Raw genomic sequence first — 13,754 nt, forward strand, 5'->3', positions numbered from 1 at the left:
AATAACATCCCATGATTAACATTTTTTTAAATCTCAGTGACATACATTTTCTGTCCCCGAACGTTGATTACTAGTTTATGTACTTTATGGAGCTTTGTCAGCACATATGTGGGCATTTCAAGTTTTTCCTAGAGTTGCTTAAAATCGACTAGTTCTGAAAAAGGCGCCGTTCCGCGTCTTTTTTTCTAAGCCAAGGAAAGGGATCTTAGCAAAGAAACTATTGCGAAGAGTCTAAAAGTCTCTATAACCAGTCAAGAAATGTGCGTTATGCATTGACTGTGCTTTGAAAGGTTTCAGGAAGAGCCTAAAGGCGACTGGTTACTCTGGAACGACTACATAAAACGCTGGAAGGTACTTTGTTGTATTGAAAATCATTTAATTGCACTTGTCAGACGCTGGAAAGCATTTGAAATTTTTTTTAGAATTTTGGTTGTTTTCCAGGACTGCTTAGATCTTGAGCCTTTCCGGAGTTAGTGCAACGAAGAAAAGACCATAAAACTTTAGGGTCTAGTGGACTTTCTAGAGAAACTTAATTTTATTGACGTTATTTAAGGGTTGATATGTTTGCATTTAACGTCAATCGCCAGACTTGATATTTTAAAAAAAAACACCCCTACATAGTATACTGACGATTGATCATTTTCCAAAAAATGAAGTCAATGTGACTAAATTTTATTGGCATTATTTAACGATTGGTATTTGTAGATGTATTAATTATTAATTGAAAGATTTGATATATTTAAGGTTCTAATATCCCTAAATTGGAAATTTCCGTTCCCATTGCGTATACCTATGCAACACTTCTCTGAAAAAATTGACGTTACTTAAGGAAGGCTCTTTTTTTCCTTAATGTATTTATGGGATAACAATTTCTGAGATTACTTGTGACTTTTTATTTCATTTCGTAATTGTTCCATATTCTTTTCTTGACTTTTGGTAATTTGTTCTTGTCCTGGCCCAATTTTTTGTTCCAATTTTTCTGTCCTGCTTTCATTTGTTCTTTGATTTGTTCTTGTCGTGCTTTCTATTTTCTTTGTTCCATTATTTTTGTCCTGTTTTCATTTCTTGCAGTATTTTCACTAACATTGTCATGTCCATTATTTTTGCGCTACTTGAGTTTCACTGAATTCTTCACTTTTTTGACTGAAAATGATGTCTTCACTAACTTGTGTGTCCTCCATTTAACTCTTCTGAATTGTCCGAGCAACATTATTAATGCCGGACCTAAATTCCATACGATTACTCTAAAAATGTTGGTTTTTGTTTCTTGTTTCATACAAATGTTTACGCCGCTGGTATCGATTTATTTGCATTGAGACTCTTCTTTACAGGTGTTGATGGTCCGAAGCCCACGGATGGGGAGCCATTTTGTAACAGTTTTCAAAGTCCAACTCTTGGCTGACATTTTGAAGCGGACGGTTACAAATTAAGAGTGATTCGATGATTCTAGTCCGTGGAAGTGTGCTGCCAATTTGTGCTGATATCTTACAAAGGGTTGAAGATTTTCTCAGGTTCGTGATGAAAATTTTTCTTGTAGTTTCTCCATCTTGTCATTGGTGAAGTACTTTTGGAACCTATCTTTTTTTACTTTAACTTACAGCTAGCTCAGGTACAAATGGTTTAAGAAATGGAAAGAATTTAGTTCAAACACTCTTACCCAGAGTGTCAGTTACTCTATCATTGACCGCACACCGTGCATCCCTTCCCCTTGTAACTTGTACCAATTCCCTAACTTGATTCATACCAAGGAGTTTGCTCGACCAAAATAAGCAGATCAGTGGTGGACCAACTGTTTCCTTTCTACCTTCCTTCGATCTGTGACACCCTGTATACAGTTTTTTAAATATGTTTTTAGTCGGGCACGAATTTGTAAATTGTGTAAACGAGTGCACGAATACCTGCTGTTTGTTTCCTATTAATGTGGCAGTTAATTCGTGGAACCCAATTTTCACTAAGAGTAACAACACTACCATTCTATTTTACATAAATCTGACAATTTGAAAGATTTCTCAATGTTGCAAAAACAAATAAAAGGTCAACACTTAACGCCTTCTCGTTGCAAATGTGGCAGAGTTCAAAAGGTTCCGCACTACTTCTTTCTTAATACAGTTTACAAAGATTAACATTGTTAGAATAAATCTTAATTATAAACAAAACGCTTACACGAGGCGTGTCAAACGCAGGCCCACACAGAAGTTGATCTAATTAATGGGAGAATCATACCCATATTAATGTGTAATTTGATAATTAAACTAAGCGGTGGCTTTGAACAGCACGAATCATTTAATAAACCGTTGCGTCAGAAGAGACATTTAGTATTAATTTCAAATCCCACGGATCATTTGATGGATGTTGTGTTGGGAACTACCCAAAACCATCCAAATATAAAGGCCAGAGAATGCGTGATAGGTAATTAATAATTAACTTTTTGATTTAATTTAAAATCGATGGACCGAATACCTTTCTCGGAATCGAATGCCTAATGATTTCATCGAATCACCCCAATAGAAAAAAGGATTAACAGTCGAACAATCTGTGACTGAATAAACCAAATATTATTTGGATGGGCGACTTTATCAAACAACCCCCTACGACGAATCAGTGGTAATAAGACAGGATTGTTCAAAAAAATATTTTTATGGCGCCATACGCGCCATTCTGAGTATTAATAAAATTTCTAAAATAGTCGAGATTAACGATCCTTATATGCGTGAAACGTACTTAATAAACCAACCTACAATTTATTGGCGTTATTAATCTAACGAGAAAAGGTGTAACCTAATTTTTAATGATACATAAAACCCAGCATTAGATAAACTTAAGGGTATTCTACTGGAGGCAATAAAATTTCTAAAATACGAAATATGAATATTTAATGAAGTTGAAATGTGACTAAAAAATTATTTACAATTATATGTTTGGGCTGTAAAAACGTAATAACATTACAGGAAACGTCTTTGAATCACATTACTTTAAATTACTTCAGTCCGTACCGCAATGATAATTATATTAACTAAGAGTGCTGTGATAATTAGCTTTATTACGTGGTTGGACATTACCATTCGTGCTCTGTCAATAATCACTATCCGATTAATTCAGGTAATTTTAGTTTATTTGCGGTAATTCCCTATTTTCCACGGTAAATGCAAATTCTCAGCATTTGCGTCGTCTACAACTGTCTATCAGGTCTGTCTTTTTGAGTTTCGGCTGACCAGCAAGGTATAATCCATCACATGCAATAAATGAGATTTCAAGTTCAGAAAAGAAAAGAAATGTCTGTTATATGGTGGCCAATTGCTCTCGATTGCATTCCGTAAGGCTTCGATGGATTTGAAGGGAATTTGGGTTAGTAGGGGTATATGAGTATAGGTTCTCGTAGTCTAAAATTATAATATACCCCAGGAAAAATTCGGGTTCATACGAAGAAAATCCTGAAACAGTAGGTATTCACCGGATTTATATCAATAATTGAACTGGAAAACCCATGAATTAAAAAACGAAACTGGCCTTAAATACATACTCTCGTTATGACTCGGAGATAAATTTATCTATAAATCTATAAATCCAATTTGTAATTTTCAGGGCTCTAAATTAAAATCAAGCATACCAATTTTGAAGAGAATACCACACGGAGCAACGATTCCTGTCGCAAAAAAAATTTGTGTGGCAATTTTCAACATTTCAATTGAACCTTACAATCAAAGAACTCAATCCAAACTTAACGTTTGGTATCTTGATGATAGACCTTTAAGAGAAACAGTCAAGGAAGTTCATGGAGATTTTGAAAAAATAAATATTTTTAAAAGATTTGGTCTAGTACCAAATTCATCAAAATGTGGATTATTTTTTTGCAAAAATTTCCCAAAAAAATTTAGAAAAGTTCGAACTGAATTTGACCTCCTTTCCGGTATAAGAATTACGAGCTTAATAAATGATCTATATCTCCTTGGTTGCCCTTTATCTGAAGAAGCTTTTCCATCGCTCAAGTCAAAACTTATGGATGAATTTACCTGTTTCTATGACTTTTCCGGAATTTTTATTTGAAAAAAATACGCTATTCTATTCGTTATGGTTGGCTGTCTGCCTGTTCGGTTGAGATCTCGGCAATTGCAATATCTAGAGACCAATTTTCACTAAAAGCTTTCTGCTATAGTGTAGATGTGCAGGCTGTATTTTTTCTATTTTGATGCGATTATTCGTGAGATCGATAATTTTAGCTTTATATGTAAATTATACGATAACAAAATCAAAAGCATAATGGAAATTATTTTAATCATCAAATTTTAAACAAATTGATAAATTCAAGCATCCCTTCTCGTATCCACAGAGAGCCTAGGAATTCGTCCTATATCGGATATATCGTTATCTGCTTTCCTAGCTTCAATCTATTTAGATTTAAACTAGCGGAAAACTCTTTTTCTTAATATCAATGTTTCTGAAAAACCTGCTTTTCAAAGTGCTGGGATATACAACTTGTAAATCAAAAAAGCTCTCAGCTACTTCAAAAAGTCGTTTTACTTGCTGCATCTAAGCATCAGTGCCTGGTTAAAAGTCCTACAATCAACTTAACTAGGCACTATTTTGGACTGAGAATTAGCTCCGAAACTTACCAACCACACACTTGCATATGCGTCCGTGAATCGCCTGGGACACCACGGTTCGTCATGCCCAAATGGTTATGGAAGGTTTCCCCGATATGCCACAGTAATCAATATTTTAAAACGAGCTTTTGTTTCAGCAGATGCATCTCGGAACCTTCTGGCCTTTTCCGGAGTGACTGACGGTAAGAGACCAGGCAGAATAACGATAGTATCGTGGAACAGAGGTCCCTCCTTAGTATGGGACGTTACATATGTGGATACCGTTGCTTCGTCTCACCTAGAATGCAGCTGCGAACACCCGGGATCCTGGTTTTACCACCGATTCGGGCGAACGTTTGAAGACATTAAAATATAAAGCAAATTAGTCGAAATGACCATTTTATACCTTTTGCTATTCAAACTTTTGGACCATGGGACAAAAACACTAAACATCTTGTTAATCAATTAGGAAGAGTTAATAAATAAACTGGCTTTTCTCAAACACAAAATTTTTTAGTGCAACACATTCATTTGGCAATCCAACATGGTAATGGTACAATGGGAACAATGCGTTGTTTCGATGATGAAATGGGAAATTTATATTTGATTTTTAATTGAATTGTATTATTTTTTGGGAAATTAAATTTGTAATATAAAACCTTAAATCCATTACAATTGTGGAAAAGCGGGAAGGGTTGTGCTCTTTTATGAGAAAATTAGTATACAGCAATTGCTTTTCACCATTTAGACCCTCAGCATTTCAATTCTACCGAAAAAGATCATACAACTTGTCCAAATTTTGATTAAAAACATATCAGCACTTTAGGACTGTTTTTATATAACGCATCAGAAGTATTTCCAATGGATAATATGGTGTATAGGTACAATTGTTGGATCTATTGTACAAGTATGACGGTGTGACCCATGAAATGATATCTCTAGAGTCAAAGCTTTAGTCAAGCATTCCTAATACGATATATACCTATTAAATTACCGACAAAATTATATATTACAAAATCTGAAATGCTGATCATTCCCAGACAGGTAGGTAAAATTTGGAGAACTGACGTGGAAACCTATAATGAAATTAAATACTAACAACTGGACTTGTAGAAATCACACAAACGATTTGAAAATTAATTGGAATAATTCGAGATGATTGTGATACTCCCAAATATCAATATATATAATTTAAATAATTAGGAAAAAACCCTGACCAACGCTAAAACATTTTCTCATCTACTTCGGAAAGATTAAATCCGATTTTTTGTGACTTTTTTAGATGACCTAGTAAAAATTATTGAGAAATTATTGGTAGACACACGCGATTTCTTACTCGTCACGAACGGTCAGGAATTTACTTAATTTATAAAGCATCGTGGGTAACGATTTGAAAAATCGGTGGGCGGCGAGCAGCTACCCCTATATTACATTCTGGACCCGGTGATAAAAAAATAGACGCTCCCGAAATACCTTGCGGTCAGAACGAGTTTACAACGACACGAAAAAATCATTAATTAATGAAAGCCTATTAAAACTCAGTGATGTCCGTACATTTTCTTCTTTTAATGTTATTTATTGCGCACGAGTCAATGATGTTTGTGTAAAGAAATCGCAATAAACCAAGACCATAAAAGGTTCCCAATTAATAAACTGTAGTTCTTGTCGGCAATTAGGAATTGTGCAGGTTCTTGTACGATCATCAGACAGCATATCTAACAAAAATTTACATTCATTTACATTAAAAAGTGTTTGAATTGAGATGTTAGTCCACTAACTGTATCGATACTCATTTAAATTCAATCAAGGTATAATCCAGTTGGAGTTCATTTATTTTAATTACAATTAAGTTTATTAGAGTTTGACGCATTTATGTGTACCTGTTCGTGGGTTCTCATAAATTTTACCGAAATGGTCTCCTGTCTTTCCGCACGTAATTATAATGAATCTCACAAACTGTTGAAGTAGCGGCGAAATATTGTTGGAAACCGAACCCGTTAGCACTTAAGACCATAATCTTCTGCGCAGCCAAAATATTCTCCGGTTTCCCGATTTTAACCAAATGCTAAAGATATCGAAGTGTTAGAATGACATTAATGACCAAATTTATGATAAATTATGAGGTCCTGAAAGGCTTTCCCAAGATTACGTTTTGGGCGTTGATTTTAAGTATTGCAGTTTACATCAACGTATTGTAAGTTATTAGTTGTATCATTTGATACTAAGTAATTTACGACCTGGATGAGACACCTAATTAATTATTCTGAGTGGGCGCTCGCAGTGTAGGTGCCTTAATTATGGGAAAAATCATCGGAAAAATGATTCACATATGCCCTTCTTTCCAGCTTCTCATGTTTGTCTACCTCTTAATTCCGAAAACTTGTTCCCATGTTAATACAATCTGACAATCCGATCCCAAAGCGTTACCTAATCACTACCGAATATGACCGCTCTAAATCAATCCGCCTTATCTGTGTGTTGGACGCGTTTTATTGTTACCTTTCCCTTAATTACAACAAGGATTTCGGATGTGGACCAGCTAATTATTAATTCTAAGTGTCGTATAGTAAATTTGTTTTATCCTGCGTTTAATTCGTTTGGACGATTAATGAGGCAATAAACCTGAATTGAACACTTATAGAAAACTTGGCACCTCCGTTATTGATTAACCACCGAATTACCGGTCGAATTTTGGTTTAACGTTTTTATGGGCGTCGTAAAAACTTACCTATATAGCTTTAATCGATTACATTGTTCTTTTATTGAATAACTGTTGGTTCTTAGCAGAACTCGTATCTTTAATAATGGATTATTTTAGATAGCCCCCGTAAAAGGGTAAGCCTTGTTATCCATTTAAGGTATTTTTATTCGATAGTAAGCGTCGTGTTCAAGTTATCCGAGGAACACCAGTAACACGTTAGAATGGGTTTGAATATTTACTGCTTTCGACTTTCGTTTGATTTTTGGCTAGGAAATGACTTGTAGCTATATCCTCTTCTGCGATAGTGATACGCAATTACACGTCACTATTGTTAAGGAAAACATTTCTCAACAAGAATAGATATTACGTTAATATGTGATAAGTTTTGCCTCAACACCATTATTCGAATAGGTCTTTTAAGACTTTTATGCTCATTTGCGCTTAAATTGTTCGTGTTAGTATGCGTACCGTAAGTATGGAATTACAACTTAAGTAAATTTATATTCTTTAATGGAATACCCTTCATATTACTCGATATTTCAATTTATTTTCCAAATTAAATTGCAACTGAAGGAAGAGGATATGGGTACTATATTTTTTAAATAAATAGAACCTGAATCATTTTTCATAAGGTGCTCAGTGTCCAGCATACGCTTGACCATGGTCTATACTCTTATTAGGCCATGCAATATGCATGAGAATAATGAGGTGATTGAACAAAATTTTGCATTGAGTATAAAAGAGTACAGGGAGTAATTATGGAAATTTAATGTCTTATCCTTTCTTGCAACTCTTCGACTTCGTGAGGTTTAGCTTTATACTGTGTCCAAGGTAAGGATGTCTATCATGGGGATCTCTGAAACCATAGAAGGTACTACAATGGTAAAATTAGGGAAAAGTTACGCAATTAAAGCGTTATTATCACGCTGTAAAGAAAACCAGAAAATTCCAATTACTTTTAAAGATATAGCAGAAAAATTTCCTGATTTTTCTCATGTTATTTGAACAGATACAAAAAAAAATAAAAAACACTTTCCCATTGCCACTATTTGAGCTTTACAAGACACCGTTGAGAGATTTTCCATACATTTCGCTTCATCAATTTTATTTTTTTATATGACTCGCAAAAAAGTGCATACTGTATTAGTAGCATTTTTTATTACGATGTATGGCACAAAAAAACAAAAATTGATTTCAACAGGATTATGCACCCGCGCCCAACACCCTATTGGTCAAATTTCCTGGAAAATGAACAATTTGTTCGACAGCTATTCTCGTACGATAACCACGGTTTGCGGCGGCTCACGAAGAGACTTCTGTACGTTTTTTTATTGATGATAATACTTCAGCTGCCACTAACTTTTATTTCCCTGTTAGGGCCCGTGCACAAATATTGAGAAGCTGCCCTCTGATGGTGATTAAGGAAGCTAAGCCTAAAAGGGGAAGTAAGGCAAACACAAAATAAAAGAAATTAATTTCGTTCTGGAACAGTTAATGGCACAAAAAATTAACATTAAATAATTGACATATTGTATGCGATTTTTGAATGAAAAAAAATAGGGGACGGAAAAGGATGAGGATTAGAGAGGAAATATTTTGGTTGTTGAAAATCTGCAAAATACTAAATTGGTTATGAGATCTCATTACAAATTGATAGCCATATTGTTTCTTTTTATATCTGCGGGGAATGATTGGTGATGAAGGGGTGAATGAGTGACACAATTGATCATACACTACGAGATGAATAAAAAATAAACGGTAACTGAAGGGGGTAGAAAGTTGCGTTTACGATTCAAAAGTTAGTTTTGCAAACTATGCTGATTTGGTGCAACAGAATCAATCCCTTAAGGGGTCCTGTAAAAATCATGTATGTGCGAAGTTCTCGAGAATCGTTTGGTATTCAGTTGTATCGAATTTTTTCTAATCATTTCAGAAACCTCTATATTGTTTTAGTTTACAACATTAAGCTGCAACACATTATGGACAAAGTTTGATCTTCAATTTTCATTTGAATATTTAACAATAAATCATCTTTAACATCAATATTACATATTTAAAGTGTATGGGCTAAGAGGGGGTAAATACTATAGATTCAATAAACGTGGTAACAGCCAACGTCACACAATTGAATTGAATAAATATTTTAAGGAAATTTCTACAGAATTTTCCATTGTGAGAAGCCTTGGTCACTGGATCATTGCAGTACTTCAATATTTGTCTCGAAATTTCTTAAGAATCCCTTTCGGATGTAACATATTGATTCAATTATGTTAAATAATAATAATTTCCTAAGATATTGCGGAAGGAGATAGTGGAATTGAATGCGAAGTTGGATGTAAATAGACTGAGAATTAGATTTACATCGCACCGTAAATTTAGATAAGAAACTTGACCTTGCCTGATCTGTCCCACAATCGTCATAATAATGCAGAAATATTTCTATATTCAAAATCAGTTGCAAGTGAACTGTTCATCGGTGCGGTGTATTTGCGTATCTAACGAAGGATAAGGGTAAGTTTTAATTGCAGTCCTGTGACACTCACTAATTGCCCTGCTAATTGCTTACGTTTGGTTTGGCGGGTAATCCTTTTAAATGGATTGTTTTGTTAATGGCAACAACCATGGGAACATGTTTTAGAAAACCCTTGAATCTTCATCGATACAGGTAACTTTGTTTTTTCGAGGGAATTTGTTTTCGATGAAGCAAATCGTACATAGACTCAAAACAGTCAATTTTTCTACGTAATATCTACGCTAACTCATTTAATTCAGCGTTTGTCCAGTTATTTTTCCAACTAAAAGAACTCACTTGTTTGATGCTATGAAAATTTGCGGTATTTCGGGTGTTTCGAATTCGTTGTTTGTCATTATTTTGCTTATTTATCTAGTCTATACACCACACAATTTAAATGTTATAGCTTCGTTCACATATTGAATAAGTAAAAAGCTCTTTGTCCCAAAAAAACACCCATCCATCGCGCACATTTTATTCCTGCTGTTTTGGTGGTGGAAAGCCTTTAAAAACCCACTATAAGTAGACTGCTGGGGGGTTCCAAGTGATATCCACGTTTTTTTACGACGACAATCTGAGAAAAAGATTTGTTATTGTTTGCAAAAGCATCAAGATGCCCATCGGAGAGACCTTTCATCGATAGAACCGTTCGCTATTCGCTAAAATACAAAACAGATCAGCATTTCAGGAAATCTCAGCTAATTCCCCAAAAAAAGAAATGCAAGTTTTTATTTATTTTGCCTTTATTTTTGAGTGCGCGGGGTTGGCAGTGAGCTATAAACTGGGTACCTACAATAATCGCTTTCTTCTGCACAATAAAAGCTTTGTTCGATTTGGGAGCATCTGCCCATAAAATTACTCCATACAGGAGATGAGAATAAAAAAGTGAGAAGTATCAGGATATAAGGGTTTAATCGATATTGCCCGTTTTAGAGTTCTCAAAACAAATAATGAGTTGATAGTTTCGATACAACATAGTCAATGCACGTCAACCTATTTTGACTTTAGTGCATAATGATCTTTAACAATTGTGGAGGTATCGTCAGCATAGGCTATACAGATACTGGGACACACAAATTGAAAAAAATCATTTACATAAATAATAAAAAACAGAGACCCTAAAATAGAGCCTTGTGGAACACCATGTTTCGTAGAAAGTAGCCTTGAACAACACATTGCTTACGATTGTAGAGATAAGCCGCTCGATACGGATGGGAAGATAATACCAGTAAGGTAAAGCTGAATGGAATGGTGTATTACACAAAGGGCTCAAAAACTACGAAGGACACCGGCTGTGGAGTCTACGGAAGCAATGGACAGGGCTTCAGATCTAGGACAAACAGCAACCGTGCTCCAGACAGCAAAGCTCTAAGACAGCAAAGCACCGATTGCAGAATTAGACTCAAGTCTAAAAGTCAAAACGCATTGCCCAAAGTGGTCAGAGAATCCTGTAAGGACAGCACTAGATTTAAAACTATAAACTGAATGAGTTTATGAACACATTGTCTAAGCAGTTGTCTTTGCGTGTTGGATACGAAACAGTGCGTGAATTATTGTCAACCAATGGGAGTACTTCGAAGTGTAGGTGTTTTAGTCCCTTACAAAAGGTAGATGCAATGGAAACTGAAAAGTCACCTTATAGTCAGTCATCCCCACCCTCTCAATTATTAGGACAGGAAATTGATTAATGCGCTAATACTACCTGTTTATTGTAAACGCACGGCAGCCAGGACTTGCTGTGGATTGTATGGTTCCAAGGGATCACTAATTTATATGTTATATAGTAAAGGGCTATTAATTAATTAATCATTTTGCATATCTACTTAGTGCAAATACCATACCCTATATCTTAACAATGTGCTTATAAGTTATACATTTGGAAATAAAAGAAGCGTCGAGAAATTATGTGGTTACGATTCAACACTGATTTATACACGACATTAAGAGATCTCAAAAAACGTAGAAAATTACAATGATACGCATTATAAGTCAACTTCAACTTAATCCTTTTAAATACCAATTTATTCTAATTTATTCTAAACTGAAAAATAAACTATGTTCACTTTACAATTGATTACTCCGTTTTTGGGATAGGTGTATCATCATTCCCGGCAATTGTTAAAAGATACTAATTAATGATTCCATTCTCAAATTGTAACACACAAACCTCTTATATAAAAATTGGATCCAGTTTAAGTTTTCTTTATCTCACAAATGAAGGCAGTTTCTTAATGACTTAATTTAAGAGCAAATAGAGTGGGCGTTTTATGAAGTTGTCTTCAGTGATTATCTCCACCTTTTACGTTTTTACTGTTTAGTAAGTATTTTTAAATGTGCATTTCTCATTTAATACTAATTTATGTCATCTATTATTCGAAACGGACGACATTAAAATATGGGAGGACTTTGTTTCTTATTTTAATGTACGGATAATTAGGTGCGTATTCAAGATTTGCATATATAATTTGGGATTCAATTATATACACCACGCGATGATCATTTTCAGGATTGTTAACGTCACCGAAGATTGCACTGATTGAGACACTAGGGTAAAATATTGCCGTAGTTTTGTACATAATCTTTCTACAGACAACACGCTGTGTTCACACTTATGTAGCATTTGCATAACTGGATAGTTGTATTTGATTTTAAAATCCATCCACTTTGCTTATAATACGATGAAGCACATCATTAGATAATGGATTAGAACTAACGTGTAATGGGCGAATATCCAATTATTCAAGATCTCCAAGTACACTTTTTGTACTCTGTTGCATGTCAGTATTGTTTACGTAGAATGCCAAAAGGGGTTTACCAGATTTCTTTTTTTATATCAACGTTATTTATTACTTACAACGTTTAAAGTCGCCAGATGTTTCTGGATGTTACCATTATCGTGTTACAAGTATCAGTGGACACCATAAATTTGAAAGCTACTAGCAACTTTACTTCTAAACATTTCTTGACCATCGACAGTTCTTTTTAATAGAAATGGAAATTTAATACACCGTAAAATCATCTACCATTGGCACCCAGAGATTACCGGCCAAAAATTGTACGGGATCGAATTACCATAAATAAAACACGTAAAGAAGGTGTAAATTGTAATTTTTGCATCACAATTGCATTGCCTATAACTATTTTACAATGATGTAATTGTATTCACGCTCAACCATATGTTGAAATACCTACACGCCAAGGTATTAAAAGAATATGTGAAGATCTTGGCGATTAGATCAGTTCAACAAATGGTTATTTGTTCAACTTTACCATAACTTCAATAAATAAGATTTCATCTATAACTAAATCGCACATTCTGTAACGCGGAAATGTTTACTAAGATTAATGTTCGGCTTAAAGATATAAACGAATTTTAATACGATAATTACGACACATTGTTCATTTGCTCGATTGCTTCGCAGCCGCTGACACAATAAATAACTATAATAAATACATCGGTTGCTTTGGTAATTGTTCATTAATGTACGCATATTTAATCCCTGTCGTGTATTGTCAACTGCAAAGGCTGACACGTAGGCAGCTCCTTTCCATTAGGCGGATCAACTACTTCAACTGGACTTGACGACCTAGAGAAACCTCGATCGTCGTCAGATTCATCGTTTACGTTAATTTCCTCGTCGGAATCGGACTTATCGTCGTAATCCCCTAGCCGGTGGATACTATCGGACGCGGCCAACAGAGCGGAATTTGGTACTAGGGATTTGAACGCGCTGTTTTCACCTCCCATTTGGAGTAAGAGGGATGAAGCCGTCGGGCCGGAGGTGCGTTGTCGTGTAGTAAGTGGGGAGCCAGGGGTGGAAGCGACTGTGTAGTGAGGCGAAGGTGTTAAACGACCCCCGAACATCGGCGACTGGCTTCCTTGCTGAACCGGAGAAGATTGCTTCAGCATATTCATTCGTTGGTGCCGTCTCCATTTTGCTCGTCTGTTGGAAAACCAAAC

At 35.1% G+C, this 13,754-nt stretch overlaps 1 protein-coding gene across 2 annotated transcripts in view; it reads right to left on the minus strand.

Moving 5' to 3' along the window:
* Positions 1–12,905: 12,905 nt before the first annotated feature.
* The window catches only part of LOC116164895 (paired box protein Pax-6-like), a 41,775-nt gene continuing 40,926 nt past the window's right edge, over positions 12,906–13,754 (minus strand). The window contains exon 5 of one of the 2 annotated variants that reach the window (XM_031479143.1): positions 12,906–13,754. In XM_031479143.1, the coding sequence (XP_031335003.1) occupies positions 13,287–13,754 (468 nt within the window). In that variant the 3' untranslated portion in view covers positions 12,906–13,286. The other variant, XM_031479144.1, reaches the window with a different exon arrangement.

Source organism: Photinus pyralis, unplaced genomic scaffold (genome assembly GCF_008802855.1).
Source record: "Photinus pyralis isolate 1611_PpyrPB1 unplaced genomic scaffold, Ppyr1.3 Ppyr1.4_LG2, whole genome shotgun sequence".
Lineage (NCBI taxonomy): Eukaryota > Metazoa > Arthropoda > Insecta > Coleoptera > Lampyridae > Photinus > Photinus pyralis.